We start from the raw sequence: 18,845 nt of genomic DNA on the forward strand, positions 1-18,845 counted from the left end.
TGAAGTTGTTTGCAATGGAGCGGATAGCTAATAAAGGAGGGTATTTATACATCAATAATAATTATTTATTCCGTCTTAATAAAAAGAAAGATACAAATTGCTATTTTTCTTGCCGAAACGCGATGTGTAAAGTAAAAATAGTAACCAACTCTAACCTAACCTAACCTAACCTAACCTAACCTAACCTAACTTAAACATGGATCTTCGATAGTACATACCTTATAAATAAAATACCAAATCACCCCGCCAATTGGGTTACATTTTAAAATTCTTTCGGTCGAATGGGATTCGGTCGAATGGGATTTCGGTCGAATGGGAATAGGCTCTATCTCGAGCTATAACAACAATAACCGTAAAGATGAAGGTCATTTGGCAAAGATCCACTTCAAACTCAGGTATCCTTCGAGCGAGCGCGAGAACTTGCCACTTACGCAAATGACCCCGCACCAATATGACAGACAGCAGCGAAATTAATCCAAGGCATCTACCGAGTTAAGGGGGAAGTCAGCAATAACTCTAGAAATAAGACGTTCTTACGACTCTCGTTAATTCTACAATAATTAAGATATTAAACCTCAGTTTTTGAATAATTTTGTTAGAAACCTTAATTAGTCAATGATTGAAGATTTATATTCGAATTTCTCTTCACTATTTAATTTTTAAATATTTGAAAACTATTGGACTGATTTTAAAAATTAAAACCGCTCTCCATAAGTTTGACATAAATCTAGTTTACGATTGAAAATGGCACCGTTAGCCCAAGGAATTAATTTTATATTCAAATAAACCGTATTTTTGAGTAGTTACCGTAACTAACGCGCGAAGTCGCTTGGGTCTTGGTGAGCAACTTTCTTCAAAAATAGCAAAATTCAAATGTAACGCTAAAGAATCGTTTTATTCGGCGAGCTAATATTTCAGCGCGAGTACGTTTTTTAAGTGCGCGCGCTCTGCTCTCAACTTTAGCAGTACTATGAGTTTAAAAGCCTAGGTTTTCTTCTGCCTGTCCCCCTTTAAATTAGGCCAACATGTTCAGCGGTTGGCCTACCACCAGGGTATTTGTGCTCCACTAAGAAAAAAAACCTAGGCCTTTAACTACATCACGTAAAATTGAAATAAAAATATTTTTCTGACAACCCGTGTTATTTGGTTTCCCTCTCCGTAAAAAATTGCTGAGGTTAACGTTAATAGTAAGTGTAGAGAACTGTTGGTTCGCGTGGCATGAAGGGCTTTACAACCCTCCTACGCGTTGTAACCTGGCCACCTCAATTACAGGCAATAAACGTCGCTAGCTGATTATTATTTTTCAGTTGACAAATTATTTATAAAATAAATATTTCGCCACTTGCCGACATAAACTTAATTAACAAATTTAACTCGGATATAGATTGTCTATTTTAGTATTTACAGGTTAAAATAAATATCTTAATATACAGTGTTGTTTAAAATACTTTATTCTTGGTATTCAAAGAAAAATGTTAAATACAGTTATAATTTTAGGAGTCTAACCCGAAGTGGAATAAAGAAACTGATATTTACTGGAAACACCATTTTAATACATCATATAGATATCTAAAAAATTTTACCTGCGCTCAACCGATACTCACAATTGTCAGTGAGATCGTACTCATAAACTTACTTTTTTAAAACAAAAAATCATAAAACCTTAAATTTAAGCATCATAAATAGCCTTTGAATAATTTAAATAATAATTATATATTATGTATTATATATTATATATTAATAATAATAATAATAATATTTATTCGCCCTAAAATCCCTTTTACAACAGGGAGGAACCATAATTGATTCGCGAATACAATTCACACAATGTATAAATACAATTTACATTAAGCATTCAAAAATATGATTTTATTTTATATTCTATATATTATGTTACAAAATAATGGATTTTCCCAAGTATCAGTTGAATTTGTAGCCAATATCTTTAGCGTTAATGTATTTTTAATTAAGGAAATACTTAAACAGTATAAAAATAACTTTTTAAAATATTTCAAAAAAACTCTCAAGAAAAAGTATTTAAAGTACAATGAAAAGTGTCATAAAATATTTAAAATATTACCCAAAACTGTAATTTTTTTGCCTTATTGGCAAGCACAGCTTGGCCAAATATCTAAGACGTTCGCCGTTGGTCGCTAAACAAGGTAGTACGATAGCTAAAACAACGCAAACGCCGCCTAAAGCGGAAATGAACGAAACAGCTGTTTTCTCGATACAGTACTGAAACACGAAGGCCCAGATGATCTCCGACGTCAACGCGATCGAGGCCTTATTCGCCTCAACCCGAGACAAAGCGAAGGTCATGCACAGCTCGGAAAGAGTGCCGAGAAGAGATACCGACACGACCATGACGCCATCTACCCCGCACGACGCGGAGCGGAAAGTCCTCGTCGCGGCTACGATGACCGCTGACAGAAGGGTCCCGATAGCTGACCAATAAAAGGTGACGATAGTCGTCGGAACGGCCTCCAGCTTCCTGAGTAACACAAAAGCCCCGGCTTGGGCAATGGCCCCGACGAATGATCCCGCCAATCCCAGAATAGTGTTTTGGTCCATCAGCTCAGATCCAAATGTCCACGGCTGGCTTACCAGGATCAGTCCCAACAATGACATAATCACGGCCATGCATTCCGACATCCCAAACGCCTCGTTTAGAAATATCTTCCCGAAGACAGCAGTGTAGAGAGGGCAGCTATTCCAAAATAAGATCTAGAGATTCTTAAGAAATTTATATAGGGTAGTACCATAATCCACTGTAAGTGTCACATTTGTACTGGGTGTAATATTTTTAAATACAACCTATTTTTAATAGTAAGTAAATGCATTTGCAAATACGATATCCGTTTTGGCTCAACCACGTTCAAATTCACTTGATAAACAAATTTCAATCATCTATTCTCAGTTGCGGGTTAAGAAAGGCAAAATATCTCGAACAATTTGGCGGAAAGATACTAGCACGAATTTCTGGTAAATCGGCGGCGGGAATTTCAAATTTGGCCCGTTTGTGGCGAGCGTTATAAATATTTCGAAAATACCGTCTATTGCGTTATATTTCCAAATGATAATTAATTAATTAACATAGCTAAGATTTAAAAAACAGTTGTTATAATTTATTTTTAGTACTACAAGTGAGGCATACGTAAAAAAATTTCGTTTGGCGAGTCCAGGGTAAGTAACGAACAGGTATTGCCGAGATTACAACTTTGACGTACGTAATCGTGTGATTTGAAGCATAACACTAAAAATACGCTATAATGGAGCTTACAATTAACAATCAACAATAAATATTTATTGTTCTCTGATATCTAGGAGCAACAACCACAATTAAGGAGAACGCAGCTAGCCTTTAAACACGCTAACGCAGTGTTGTGTACAAATTTCATTGGACGAACCATTGAGTTTAGGAATAAATAGAGTTACAACTAAATCTGGCTGGCGCGGGACCAATTTCTTTCAATAAGGAAATTTTATCAACTTTATCGTTCTACCGTGGCGGCATCTGTCTCTGGCGGTGGCCACTATATGGCAATTGAATTTTTGAGCGAATATGACGCGAAATTGAAATGTATGATTTCTCGTAACAAACAAACCTTTGAAAATGTTTAAAAATAATATAATTCTGTCAACACGATCCTTTTTAACACAAGTTACGGTGAGTTAGCTAATAATTATTTATTTTTAGCCATATAACTTTACAAAATATAGATGGCGCTACCGCCTCATTATAAAGATGAATTTCGTACAGTCTTCTCAGAATAGGTCCCGCGTAACCATGTCAACCGAAATCGTAATTGTAATTCTAGCAGTATTATTCCCAATTCAATGAGACGAACCATTACGGTGAACGTTTTACGGGAGGGGGGGGGAGACAATTTCGGAATTTTCCCCTTCCGACGGCAGAAAGGGTCTAACCAATGTGGGTCTCCTTGTGTGGGGTGCTGTGTTTGTTGCTCCTAGCTGATATTAACGCAATAAACATTTCTAAAATGGATAATATAACACGCGCAGGAACCTTTTAAATTTTCAACAAAAAATAGACGAAATTCGAAATTCCCGCCGACGATTTACCGGAAATTCGTTCTAGTATCTTCCCGCCAAATGTATTAGATATATTGCCTTTCTTAACCTGCAACTGAGTATAGTTTTATTCAGATTCGTAAAATATAACCTCTTTGATCTAATAATTTACTGCTTTATTTTTCATTGATATTTATCTAAGCGTTAACATTTTAGATAAACCTTTGTAAACAAACTAGAGGAGGAGATTCCCCTAAAAACAGAGTGGCGCTATTTCTATATTTTTGTCGGTACTGTTAAAATCTATGGTAATCAGTAATGTTCCGTGATGTCATACTTATGGTTGATTATGTTGCGTATTGCAAAATGCACATACCTGTAGTATATCGCTGAAGCAATTCCCATTGGCAAATACACGAAACCGAAATAGTAGCCAGTCACGGCGATGTTTCCAGCAATGGCTCTTAAAACCAGCCATTTAATAGTATTCCGATCCGGGAATATTTTATGCATGGACAATATAACGCTGGGAAGAACTACGATTGTTGTGCCCAAACTTCGAGCGCAGAAAATTTCGATAGGCCCCATGGCTGCTAATTTATTCACCTAGAAATATTTAATATGAAAAAAATATCGCTTTTAAAAAACGCGGGCACAATCCGGTTCCCGTAGCGCCATCTAACTCAATTAATTTTAAACTTTTATAACAAATACGAAAACGCGAGGTTTTTAATTTGAATAATTATTTTTCCCGTTAAATAAGGTAATAATTTTAAATTTATTTACTAAAAAAATTTTGAAATTATTTTAAAATACAATATGTATTACTATGATGAACTCTAGATGACGCTGTTGATTCGTATTTTACGAGCTCTAAATATGTGCAATTACAGCGCGGGAATTTTCAAACAAATGTTTGACTGATGAAAGGCTCATATATGGTAACCGAAAAACTGTCCGACTGCCGCTTCCAAGCGGCAGCCTTAACAGGTAGTGGCCATCTTAATAAGGTAAAAATTGGCCATTTTCCGTCTTTCTCGAACTAGTATGCAAAATTTATTTAATAATAGCTTCTGACTTGTACATTTCGAATATATTTTTCTATTGGTTAAAAGTATAGCGATTTCAAAGTTATATTAAGCAGTAAAGGTTAATATAGCGTATTTTAATTACAGTTCTTCTTAAGTTATTAAATATAATTGATGTGTATGTTGGAATTAAATGGTATGGTTAATATTCCCATTCTGGGTATTGGTATGTCTTGTTGATGCTGAAGTAAACGCATAATTCCAATTGGGGATTTGTGTGAAAAATAAACTAACAAAGGAAGGTCTTGGACTGTAAGTCGGGAATCCGAGGAAACGTTATGGCAACCTCTAGACCATGCCCCAGGAAGGTATCAGCCGGGCGGATTTTTTAGCAGAGTCAAAAGGTCAAGTTGTATGATCTTTCGAAATTTTTACCTTGGTCGAGCCGGAAATACAGTCCAAGACCTTCCCTTGTAAGTCTTATTAATGATTCATCAATCGATTGCAAATTACATGGCCTCAATACCCTGCCTCCAATACCCATTAATTTAATAATTATTATAATTTATTAAGTATTAGCACAGATAGCGGCATGATTAAATAACTCACTGTGTTAAATCAGCTAATTTCAAGAGTTCTAATAACCTCAGTTAAAAACTTAGAATGTCTAAAGTCTCGCATAGCAAGCGAGCGCAGTAATATTATAAGTGTATGATACCTCTAACGTCGTAAGTAGTAAAATGACTATGCTGCCTATTGCAGATATGTTTGTCCAAATACACTTATACTCTCTCCGCATCGTGTGTTAACGTAGCCTTCACACAACCTACCAACTAAATTTACCCCCTCACCCAATTTATTTAAATCTCGACTGCAACAGCGCTGGGTACGATTCTTTTTTCAAATCTTTCATTTTCCCGGGAATCGGAGTTACAAGTTTTCACATCGCATTTTCTAGACATGCTGTCAGACATTTATATAACGGTGCTCCAAGCGAATCAAATAGCCTAATACACGGGTGGTCTCATCAGAATGCCCTACGCCAGCGTCCGCAAGCGTATGCTCTAGCAACAGCCAGCCGACACCCTACCTACGTCAGAAAAGGCTCCAAAAGAGCAACGACGGGCACACTGCCACCCAGTGTAACCCGGCACAGCTGGCACCGGAGATCCCGGTAGGACCGAGAAGGCTGGGAAACAGGGTCACAGCGCGTCATACGGAGACCCACCACCCTACAGCTGGCTACCAGACCCTCCGAGGAGCCTGGACCTTCTCCGTTAGCCTGAGTCGAAACCCAGTTTCCAGCCCCTACGTGAGATAGGACCATTTGAAAACGACTTACATCTCCGAGTGCACCACCGCCCGTATGGGTTACAAGAGCCGAACCCCGACTACGCGGTAAAGCCACCAGTTATTGCACACCGTGAGCCGTTAAGGGCCACATTTTCTAGACACGCACTAAAGATTTATATACCGCCGTACCGTAAATAAATACTAGGGATGCACCGATATGGGTACAGCCAATATATCGTGGTCGATAATATCGGCCGATATTAACATCATAACAGTATAGTGTATATTATAAAATCACTGTAAAAGACGGTTCAGTACACTGTCATACCATTTTATTCTAATTTTTCAATAAAAAAAGTTTGCAAGGGCATATCCGAATATGATACTTTTCATTTTACATGATACATATTTTCTATCCCAAATCGAATATCGTTGTTTTTTAGTTTTACACGAGCCGTATAAGCTCTTAGTAAGACTCCTGGTCTCGCTCCGTTGTCCGGCGTCCGCCGCCGCCGCCGCCGCCGCCGCCGCCGTAGGCATGACACGGCACGGTAGAGAGAAAGAGAGGACGCGGGAATCGTCACTACGTCTAGACTGGCGCTGGGGTAGAGCTGTACCGCGAAATGGCTGGGGAGAGGACGCGGGGCTCGTGTAAGACTATTATTTGGGTCACGTGACCCACTTGTTATTTGTTTACACTCGTAACCCCCTGTCTTAAAAAAGGTACGATTTAGCTTCTGAAGTCTGGCGTCCATGGCGCGGCCAATCAAATAGAATATTATCATTAGTTAGATAATCGAGAATTTTCCTATTATTAAAAGCCGATAATGGTCGATACCCCCGTACCGTAGTTTAATACATACCGGCAGAGATTCTACCTTAAAAGGGCTTATTTGACTACTTAGAGTCATTATTAACTTATGGTAATATCAAAAGTAAATATGGGGTGAAAGACCACCCTTGAATTGGAGAAGGAGATCAATGTAAAGGCGGTATTTGGACTATAATGGGCTATCGCGTTATTTCCTAATAATAATAATAATCAGCTAAGTTAATACCCAAGGAACCATCTAAATACAGATATTCGTCTGAACAACAGTTGCTTGTACTGCCAACGCAGCTGGTACTGCCGACAATGTAGTGCTTTAGACACGCTGTTCCAACCATGCGAGGAAGCGCGTGGAAATATTTTCTTTATTATATCTAATCAACCACCAAATAATGGCACATTCTTTATTTCACGGAAATTAAATATAAATTATTTTAATCCAAATAAATTTTAGTATTTTTATCTAATATATTTTTTAAATTTCGAAAAATATATTTGGCTTATCCAAATATACCAGTAACTAGTTAATTATTATAAATTAAGATTATTTATAAAGAAACTTTTGTCATAAAAAATTTAGATTATTTAAAAGAAACGTTTGTCATAATAAATTAAGATTATTTAAAATAAACTTTTGTCATAACAAATTAAGATTATTTAAAAGAAACTTTGGTCATAATAAATTAAGATTATTTAAAATACTTTTGTCATAATAAATTAAGATTATTTAAAATACTTTTGTCATAATAAATTAAGATTATTTAAAATACTTTGGTCATAATAAATTAAGATTATTATAAAAAAATCTCAGATGACTAGAACAACGCAATTAGATTAAAAAATGAATAGCAGCGTCCACTTGAGGAACTCTTTTGTCAGTGTGCGACGGGCTTTAGGCTGAAGTCAGCTAGCGACTTTTAGCGACTTTAATAAGGGTGGCCGGGCTACAACGCGTAGGAGGGTGGTGGAAAGACATTCATGCCACGCGTAAAAAAACTTTAAAACTACGCGCACGAGCCAATAATTTTGTTCAAACTTGTTGCTGAAAAAATATTTCAACCAAAGAAATGTTCCGTTTTCGTTCAAAAGCTATTTTCTATTACAAAATGTATCAATTTACACTTATAAAGATATTTAATACTTATGTTTTCATTTTATTTTGCATAATCAAAAGAATGTGTCGAACGTGTTTATTCATTCCCTCGAAGAAGTTCTGTTTGCAACTCGTGTTGGCCTACAATGTTTTACCAAAAATGTTGGTTCTATTAAATAGGCTTTTCGTTCAATCCAAATGCTTGTTTTTTACTTCGTCGCGTTTAAATTGATATAATAATTACAAAATTTGGCGACTTTTTATGATTTATTTGGGTTTCCGAGCTCATTTAAAAACATGTCAACCACATTGAAAGCTAGCATATATCACCCTCAAAACCACTTGGAAAAGTCTGTCTGGGAAGTTATTAATAATTAGCCAGTTGCGTAACCATATGCCTAAGTTATCTAACGATTTGTAAAGTCATTGCTACCGGTGAACGCGTTATAACACGTAGAAGGCTGCCACGTGAACCAACTGTATTCTACATTTATTACTACGAAGAATGTATTTATTTCAACTTAGTGAGAATGACTATTGCTCACAATTTCACGTTGCTCGTACTCCGCCTCGTGCTCCTTCCCCGCTTAAATAATCAAATCGACCGGCCATCTCATTGGTTCCCTAAATCTGATGTCTTCCGACGAAAAGCACGTGGGTGACTAGTGCACGAGGAAAATTCAACCCTGATGGCCGCTAATCGTCAAGAACCATTCTTCCTATTTATAAATAAATATATTCTTGATTTTCGAGTTCTTACCAAAAAGGAAAACACATTTAAAAGGTGTTTTCTTCTCGCTTGTTCCTCGATTTCGGAGTAGGGTAAGAAGAGTAACGCTATGACGTCATTTTACTCCGATTATGCGGTGGCGAATAGTTTGAGTCGGAGTAAAAACGTTTTTCCAAATGGCTGCCTGTGGCCTTTTTAGCAGATAAATACTGGCTAGCAGACGACAAAATTCGTTTTACTCCTTTACACCTCCTTTTCAGAAGGAGTAAAAAGAGTAGCCCTAATACTCCGGAACATGTGAATAGTTTATGGGGCAGAGTAATTCTCATCCCCGGAACAGGCAAATAAAACGTTTTAGGGTAAAAAGAGTAGCCCTAATACTCCGGAGCATGTGAATAGTTTATGGGGCAGACTAATTCTCATCCCCGGAACAGGCAAATAAAACGTTTTAGGGTAAAAAGAGTAGCCCTAATACTCCGGAACATGTGAATAGTTTATGGGGCAGAGTAATTCTCATCCCCGGAACAGGCAAATAAAACGTTTTAGGGTAAAAAGAGTAGCCCTAATACTCCGGAGCATGTGAATAGTTTATGGGGCAGACTAATTCTCATCCCCGGAACAGGCAAATAAAACGTTTTAGGGTAAAAAGAGTTAGCCCTAATACTCCGGAACATGTGAATAGTTTATGGGGCAGAGTAATTATCATCCCCGGAACAGGCGAATAAAACGTTTTAGGGTAAAAAGAGTACACTTTTAGTTCGAGAACAGGCGAAAGGAAACCCCCTAAAGAGAGAATGAGCTTCCATATTTATGGTGGATCAACGAATTTCGCGTTCTTGCCACTAGGTCTAAGAGAAGCTAAGGATATTGGCGCTAGTTTATATTAACAAGTCTGCCCAGCCGGAATATTAGTTTCACATCGACCCAAAGTATCAAAGGTTAAATAGTTAAGCAACCTTCGATGTCTTACGACGTGCAAAAATAATCCAATATAATTAATTTACAACGTCGAAAAATAATCCTATTCTAGCATATCGAAAGAAATTGTCTAATTCAAACTTCCCGCCACCCGAAAATTATAATCCTATTCTAGCATATCGAAAGAAATTGTCTAATTTAAACTTCCCGCCACCCGCCAATTATAATCCTATTCTAGCATATCGAAAGAAATTGTCTAATTTAAACTTCCCGCCACCCGCCAATTATAATCCTATTCTAGCATATCGAAAGAAATTGTCTAATTCAAACTTCCCGCCAAACTAATCCTATTACATTTTTAATTCTTTTTTTTTATTATTTTTATTAATTTCAAACTTCCCACCAAAGCTCGGCGGTAGCTCCATCTACCATGTCGTCGCTTTCCACGACGCCGACGCCGACACCAAACAAACAAACAACACTTAACGACATTCCGTCCATAGCAATAGTGTCACTTCGATGTGAAACTAAAAACGCGTATGATCAGACGACTATTCGATTTAGTTTCGTTGTTTAGATTATAACAGGCAATGTCTTGAAATATCCCGATGGAAAATTTGTACAGGTGAGTTAGCCTTAACAGGCACCGTAAGGTATGGTAACTTAACCGAGATATTAATGCGAGGGTCAAGGGGTATCCAAAAGCAACATAAAAAATATCACGCAAAATTCAATCTTTCTAGGGGGGAGGGGTGTAGCAAATTATAAAAAAAAAACAAACCTAACAATTTTTCGACTAAATCAATACTTCTACTCGAAATATTATTTGATGTGAAACTAAAAATGCCTGTTTAGGCAATTGCGAGGGGCTGATCACTACGCGGAATCGGTGTACAGACTTCCCGAAAAGAGTACGTAATCTCGGCGTACTCTGCGTAGTCCGCGTAATCCTGGCGTCATTTTGTCGTAATCCGCATAATCTCAGCGTTATCTTTGCGTTATCCGCGTAGAATTAGCGTACACTTCGACTTATCTTTGCATAATCCGAGTAAACTTCGAGTAATATTTGCACAATCCGCGTAATCCTCGTAATCTTCGCGTACTCCGCGTAGTCTTAGCGTACCCCACGTAATCGTTGCATAATCCGCGTAAGCCTCGTAATATTCGCGTACTCTGCGTAATGTTCGCTTACCCTGCGTAATATCCGCGTAGTCTTAGTGATCTCCACGTAATCTTTGCGTAATCCACGTAATCTTTGCGTAATCCGCGTAATCTTTGCGTAATCCGCGTAATCTTTGCGTACTCCACGTAATCCGCGTAATCTTTGCATAATCCGCGTAATCTTTGCATAATCCGCGTAATCTTTGCATAATCCGCGTAATCTTTGCATAATCCGCGTAAGCCGCGTAATATTCGCGTACTCCGCGTAATATTCGCGTACTCCGCGTAATATTCGCGTACTCCGCGTAATATTCGCGTACTCCGCGTAATATTCGCGTACTCCGCGTAATATTCGCGTACTCCGCGTAATATTCGCGTACTCCGCGTAATATTCGCGTACTCCGCGTAATATTCGCGTACTCCGCGTAATATTCGCGTACTCCGCGTAATATTCGCGTACTCCGCGTAATATTCGCGTACTCCGCGTAATATTCGCGTACTCCGCGTAATATTCGCGTACTCCGCGTAATATTCGCGTACTCCGCGTAATATTCGCGTACTCCGCGTAATATTCGCGTACTCCGCGTAATATTCGCGTACTCCGCGTAATATTCGCGTACTCCGCGTAATATTCGCGTACTCCGCGTAATATTCGCGTACTCCGCGTAATATTCGCGTACTCCGCGTAATATTCGCGTACTCCGCGTAATATTCGCGTACTCCGCGTAATATTCGCGTACTCCGCGTAATATTCGCGTACTCCGCGTAATATTCGCGTACTCCGCGTAATATTCGCGTACTCCGCGTAATATTCGCGTACTCCGCGTAATATTCGCGTACTCCGCGTAATATTCGCGTACTCCGCGTAATATTCGCGTACTCCGCGTAATATTCGCGTACTCCGCGTAATATTCGCGTACTCCGCGTAATATTCGCGTACTCCGCGTAATATTCGCGTACTCCGCGTAATATTCGCGTACTCCGCGTAATATTCGCGTACTCCGCGTAATATTCGCGTACTCCGCGTAATATTCGCGTACTCCGCGTAATATTTGCGTACTCCGCGTAATATTTGCGTACTCCGCGTAATATTTGCGTACTCCGCGTAATATTTGCGTACTCCGCGTAATATTTGCGTACTCCGCTTAATCTTTGGGAAATTGTTCTTTTCAGTGTAAGTTCAAAGTTTCCATTTTTTCATAAGCTAGTTAACTCAAATATTTCTAGCATTTAATTATAAAAACGTTCTACGTATGAATATAAGATTGTTTTTAAAAATTACCAAAATAAATTTAGTTCTAACTTTTTGCATCAACAAAATATACCATTTTTGAGAATAATTTTCACCACCATTTCCCGCTGAATTCGAAATGTAAAACATTAAATGACAACGGTCAACGAATAAGATGTAAGTCGCTTACCAATAACCCTTTAAAGCTCCCGATTAAAGCTGACAGTAACGCCATTGATAGTCCAGCTGCCTTCGAGGAAAACCACTTTCGGCGACAATCAGTTCCGGGATCGTTCGTACTTCCGTACCATTTGAAAGAAGCTCCCTTTACCATTTCGACTTTGAATCTGTTCTCAAAAAGTAATCATTTGATTGTAGTACCACGCGCTTTCATATTTCAAATTACACGCGTTTAAATGAGTCTAAATATAACATGATTTTTAACACGTTTTAAGCCCCATTTTCATGCTCACTGGTAGCGGGTAAAAATCGACAAAATCCGCTTCAGCTATACACTTTTTCACTTTCAGCGTCGATCTGTTTCAAACAGATATTTTAGCTTTATTTTCACGCTTGCGAGTGGCGCAAGCGAATTTTGACGATTTTTATCCGCTACCAGCGAGCATGAAAATGGGGCTTAACAAAGAGGTTTTAATTTTGAAATGTTACCTAAAAGAGATGCTCAACAAGTTGATCGGAAACTATGGGCTGTAGAAAAAAAGGCACACGTTCGGGCAATCGCGCCTCGCTATATGTTTAGTTTAAAATAAACAAAAGCAAACGCGTTAACGAACCACATGAAAACGTCATAGCAGCGTAAAAATAATTAATTACAATACCATAAATAAATGTATATCTGACAAAACCGAAGGTTTCCAGCTGAATCTAGTGAATTGCCAAGTTTCAATTTATCCAAAACGCGTAAAGAGAATGTCGTAACCGACCAAAGTTTTCGAGATTTCGTTTTTACACTATGAAATTAGTTTGGTCGGATAAATGTGGTTAGCCAATTTGAGCGACAAACGTTTAATTTTGGGTACGTACTACGTAGCTGCCTTAAAAATAACTTAACAATAACCAAAGAAATAATCAATTAGTGTACACTATATCGTGACCCGCGCGGTTCTTACATTAACTTACCAGTAATCGTAGAAAATTAATACACCCGATCTTGTTAACAGCAGCGACACCTATGCCAACTTCTTCGAAACACGTGTCAAAACTGGAACGGTGCTAGCTTCGTAACTGAAAGCAAGCCTTGTCACTAATTAAATTACGTCATCAGGTTTTGCAATATTTTAAATGATTTAGCATCCAAACTCCCGGAACGTCATTAATATTGTGTAGCGACAATTTTTAGCAATTCATAACTCCAATTTAGTACGGAAATTTCGTGATATTTACTGTTAAAGCTCGCGTTTAAGGAGATTTTGCAGAACGTAATTCTGAACTTAAACACACGTACGCACGCGTTCATAATGTAAATTAAATATACCAGAGATACAAAGAATTGAAGTTGAAAATCGCTTTTAATCGGTAAGCTTTAATTTTACAGTAGATGTTTTTGGAGTTCATTGAGTTAAGGCTAGTTCCCACTTGGCGAATTTTCGAGACGAATAAAATTTTCGCGCAATTAAAAAAGACGCGTTTTTTTCGGTCGCTGGGGAAGCGGTTCTCACTTTAGCGCGAAATTTTAAAAACGCTGAAAACAACTCGTGCGGGTATTTAGTAGTGTTTTAGGCCTAACATAAAACATCAGTTCAAAATGAACTAAATGGATGTTCCTGTTGATAATTTCAATAAATAAACGATTCTATTCGTGAGATAATTACCTTTACTTCAGTATCTTGGTCAAGTTGGCTGAGCCGCTTTTCTAAAGACCTAGGCTTAATAAGTGACGGACGGGAGCGGAATAGATCGAGGGAACGCGTTTTCTGATTGGCTGAAGCTTTTTATTGAACATTCGCTAGATACCGCGGAGACGCGACTTTAGCGGCGAATTTGAAAAAAATCGCGAATTTTATTCGCGAGCGTCAATTTTCAGCGCGAAAATTGGTTTTTTCGCTAAGTGGGAACTAGGCTTAATTTTACGAACAACCAAATCAGATTTGGTTTTTTCACTTGGTTAGAGAAACATGACGCCCTAGCCTTTGTTGAGGTGCTGGTAATTTAACGCACATTGACCTCACACTTTTCTTAGGGTAAAGGTAACGTGAACATTACGAAAACGTTTCTGTTCAGATACTTTGAACAAGTTACCTTTTCACTCGCTCACGGTAGTGTTACTCGTTACACGTGAGCTACGAAAACGTTTCTGCGATAATTTCGAAATACTTTCCAGCTCTTATTTTAAATGAAATATTTTGAGAATTAGTACTGATTTTCGGCACTCCCTATTTCGGTTTACAAGTTACGTAACTTAATTGCGTAACTTAAAATCTTCACTAGATTACGTAAAAAAACTTAAGTACTAGTTACTTTCACGTATTTTCAAGTATTTTAATTAGTTAAAAAAATTCACCTTTAAGATTTTTATGGGAAGGCTTAAAGATAAATTTCATAAAGATGGTGTGACGGTGGAATGGATGACTGTTGCGACGACTGCATTACGTGATTTCCCCTATGGCGCTCTACCCGATAAACATAAGCAACGATATGAACTAAAGACTTCATTGTTGTTACGCATATTGAGCAAGAAATCAGACCAGGTGCTGAAATCTCTGTAAAAATAAAGAAAACACAGTTTAGGAAATTATTCCTTCTTTATTGCTAACTAGTAACTAGTTAAATCGTAGCTGACATCCCGCGAAAAGTGTCACTACGGAGTTCTGGGTAAAGTTGCCGTAAGATGGCGATTGGCAAGATGTTTCTTCGGCTGTCTCGAATTGTTCTTTTTATCAAGTAACGTGGCTGTATTGTTTAAATGGAGCTTTTACGTCACAGTCCCTTACTTTTGCAAGTCTACGAGCGCGCGCTTCTATGGTTTTTCTAGCGCGCGTGCAAATCACTCGTGCGAACAATACACTAATAAAGCTGAGTCTTGTGACCTAAGAGCAACATTTTAACAAGTTGGGCAAGATCACTTTTTAATTTATAAAATCAACTCGAAATTTTGAAAACAGGAATTATAGATAATTGCGATTTAAGGAATTATGTGAAATATCAACAGAATTGGCTGTTTGAAAAATATGGGTGAAAATAAAGTAGCTCTTCTTTGTTCTTTGTTCAAGTGTTTGCTTGATTTTGGATTGAAGTGGTTTAAAGGTTTCTTTTTTAGACATCGGGGATTTAAAACATGTCGGCGTGATCTACTAAAAAGGCGTGTGAACTCACGCCATCACAAAAACCCTATTTCATAGCTGGGTTTTCTAAAGGGCATTAGATGGGCACCATGAAGCTTGCGCGGGAATCGCATGTGTGGCCTCTTTCCTTTTCAACTAACTGCCTAACGCGAGATCGAATATTTCAGCCGCAACGTAAGTTTGTTAACTTCGTTTTGTGTTTAGTTGGTGCCGAAAAAAAGTTGAGTATTGATTTACCGATGTAAATAATCAATGTTCAAATTATCAAGACAATTCATATTATTAATTATTGTTAGCGGTACAGTTCTTAAGTAAACTCACCAAATATGATTGTAACACTTGAATTAGTAGTGGTTTGGGGACATTAGAAAAAATGCAAAGTTTAATTATACTACTTATTATTATTATTTTTGAGTTGTGAATGAAACCTTCAATTATTTCTAAATAAAGCTTTAAATTATATCGCGAGCGTTGGGATGATATAATCAGCGAAAAAAAGCAAAGCAGCATCTGGTTTGGTATTCCAGTAGATTTAACGGATTGGGAGACAAATACGTGTAGCACGTGAGTCTCAATCGTTTCAGTTAGGAAAGTTTCGTTTTATTTAAAAAAAAAAAATTTTTGTGCAAGCTCAAATGGAAAAACAAATCTCGGTATTAATGTAGTATACAGAATACACGTTTTAAAAGATTTAAATCACCGAAAGTCCATAATATTTAATTTTATATATTTTTGCAAATACCATACAATATCAGGATTAAGAGTTCTCATAAAAATTTAATACATTTTCGACATCATTTGTTTTAATTTAACTCGGTCACGGTGATTGGCTTCACAAGTCACTAGTTGACTTAGGTCGGTGTGGTTCCTTGGGTGTTAGCTTAGAAGAAAGTAATAATCGCTTTTCGATAATTTAAACGAAATTTTAATTGATTTTTTAGTGCGTACAGACGTAAAATAAAGCATTCAGATCGTAACGTAATGCATATAGATCGTAATGTAATGAATATAGATCGATACATAATATTTATAGATTGTTTAATTATGCATATAGATCGTTAAATTATGCATATAGATCGTTAAATAATGCATAAAGATGGTTAAAAATAGCATCTAGATCGTAACGTAATGCTTATAGATCCTAACGTAATGTATATAGATCGATACATAATGCACAACGATCGTTAAATAAAGCATAAAGATCGTTAAAAAACAAAGATCTTTAAATAAAGCATAAAGATCTTTAAATAAAGCATAAAGATCTTTAAATAAAGCATAAAGATCTTTAAATAATGCATAAAGATCTTTACATAATGCATAAAGATCTTTAAATAATGCATAAAGATCTTTAAATAATGCATAAAGATCTTTAAATAATGCATAAAGATCTTTAAATAATGCATAAAGATATTTAAATAATGCATAAGGATCTTTAAATAATGCATAAGGATCTTTAAATAATGCATAAGGATCTTTAAATAATGCATAAGGATCTTTAAATAATGCATAAAGATCTTTAAATAAAGCATAAAGATCTTTAAATAAAGCATAAAGATCTTTAAATAATGCATAAAGATCTTTAAATAATGCATAAAGATCTTTAAATAATGCATAAAGATATTTAAATAATGCATAAAGATATTTAAATAATGCATAAAAATCTTTAAATAATGCATAAGGATCTTTAAATAATGCATAAGGATCTTTAAATAATGCATAAGGATCTTTAAATAATGCATAAGGATCTTTAAATAATGCATAAGGATCTTTAAATAATGCATAAGGATCTTTAAATAATGCATAAGGATCTTTAAATAATGCATAAGGATCTTTAAATAATGCATAAGGATCTTTAAATAATGCATAAGGATCTTTAAATAATGCATAAACATCGTAACGTAATGCTTAAAGATCGTAACGTAATGCATATGGATCGTAACGTAAAGAATATAGAGCGTAACGTAATGTATATAGATCGATACATAATGTATATAGATCGATACATAATGTATATAGATCGATACATAAAGATTGTAACGTTATATATATAGATCGATACATAAAGATTGTAACGTTATATATATAGATCGATACATAATGCATACAGATCGTTAACTAATGCATAAAGTGTGTTAAATTATGCATATAGATCTTAAATAATGCATATAGATCTTAAACAGTGCATATAGATCGTTAAATAATGCATCTAGATCGTTCAATAATGCGTATAGATCGTTCAATAATGCATATAGATCGTAACGTAATGCATATAGATAATAAAGTAATTTATATATATAGTGGGGTATAGCAGAGTGGTTCGCCTCGCAGCAAGAGGAGCCGGGTTCGATCCCAGCTTGTGGCACTGGGTGAAAACTCGGAACAACTCCTTCCGCGTTGAGTTTGCAAGTTCTCTCCCCACTGGTTTAAGGGGTTTTCCCTCGAGTTCTTCGGTTCCCCCTTTCCTTAAAAACTTGTTGGGGTTAACGGTAATAGTTAGTGTAGGGAGCTGTTGGCTCGATCGCGTGGCATGCACCACCCTCCTACGCATTGTAACCCGGCCACCTGAATTAAAGGTTTCAAAAGTCGCTTGACGACTTAGCCCTAAGGTGGTGCCTAGCTGATTATTATATATATAGATCGTAATGTAATGCATATAGATCGTAATGTAATGCATATAGATAATAAAGTAATGTATATAGATCGTAAAATAATTCAATGATATTTATTACATAGCGGTGTTTAATATTTAACTTCACAACTTAAATGAAGGGACGCATGTTCAGCAAACGCGTCAAAATGATAAATTTCGAAATTATTAATATTCTGACGACTAACGCTAATTAAAGCTTACCAAATCAGTCTCCAAATAGAACTATATATGACATTTGAGGCTTTGTGAATTCATCAGTTGTTAAAGCACGTTCAAGATATCCTAAAAGACGTGGTTCTCCGGAATGAGACCCGAGAGGGGAAGTGTCCACCGATGGCGGCTCGTAAATAAATTGTTTCGAAGTTACCTAATTTGCCATATTACCCAACTTGCCAATTAGTAAAGAAAACCCACGTAAAGTTCATATTCTGCCGTTATTTACTCGTATAAAGATGTCATTAACAGCTTCTAAACAGGTGGTTCACAATATGAACATGTTTTTTCCATTAGATTGACGAGCGAAAAATACCATTTTTAAAACAACTCTCCTTTGGGGATAGCGTAGAGAGGAGTAA

General features: G+C 36.8%; 2 protein-coding genes across 3 annotated transcripts in view; one reads left to right on the forward strand and one right to left on the reverse strand.

Moving 5' to 3' along the window:
- The window catches only part of LOC149947388 (tripartite motif-containing protein 2-like), a 69,421-nt gene that overhangs the window by 30,057 nt on the left and 20,519 nt on the right, over window positions 1-18,845 (forward strand). The window lies entirely within an intron of this gene.
- Window positions 1,873-18,529, reverse strand: LOC149947389 (solute carrier family 35 member G1-like). 2 transcript variants are annotated; one of them, XM_090172445.1, is made up of 4 exons: window positions 18,472-18,529; window positions 12,509-12,665; window positions 4,412-4,641; window positions 1,873-2,710 (listed from the first exon to the last, which is right to left on the reverse strand). In XM_090172445.1, exons 2-4 carry the CDS (start codon window positions 12,650-12,652, stop codon window positions 2,077-2,079), a joined length of 1,008 nt encoding a protein of 335 aa, XP_090028571.1. In that variant the 5' UTR covers window positions 12,653-12,665; window positions 18,472-18,529; the 3' UTR covers window positions 1,873-2,076. The 2 variants fall into 2 exon arrangements, with proteins under 2 accessions (XP_090028571.1, XP_090028572.1); XM_090172446.1 differs by having other exon boundaries at window positions 18,504-18,522.

The sequence above is a fragment of the Leiobunum rupestre genome, chromosome 4, assembly GCF_980474605.1.
Source record: "Leiobunum rupestre chromosome 4, qqLeiRupe1.1.hap1, whole genome shotgun sequence".
In the NCBI taxonomy this organism is placed as follows: domain Eukaryota; kingdom Metazoa; phylum Arthropoda; class Arachnida; order Opiliones; family Sclerosomatidae; genus Leiobunum; species Leiobunum rupestre.

What these genes read in the sequence shown, in the direction of transcription:
- LOC149947389 (XM_090172445.1), bottom strand. Translation starts at nt 12,652, where the DNA reads ATGGTAAAGGGAGCTTCTTTCAAATGGTACGGAAGTACGAACGATCCC. An exon ending in GGAGCTTTAAAGGGTTATTG is followed by an intron (nt 4,642 to 12,508) that starts GTAAGCGACTTA and finishes AAATATTTCTAG; the next exon opens with GTGAATAAATTAGCAGCCAT. An exon ending in GCTTCAGCGATATACTACAG is followed by an intron (nt 2,711 to 4,411) that starts GTATGTGCATTT and finishes ATTTTGGAATAG; the next exon opens with CTGCCCTCTCTACACTGCTG.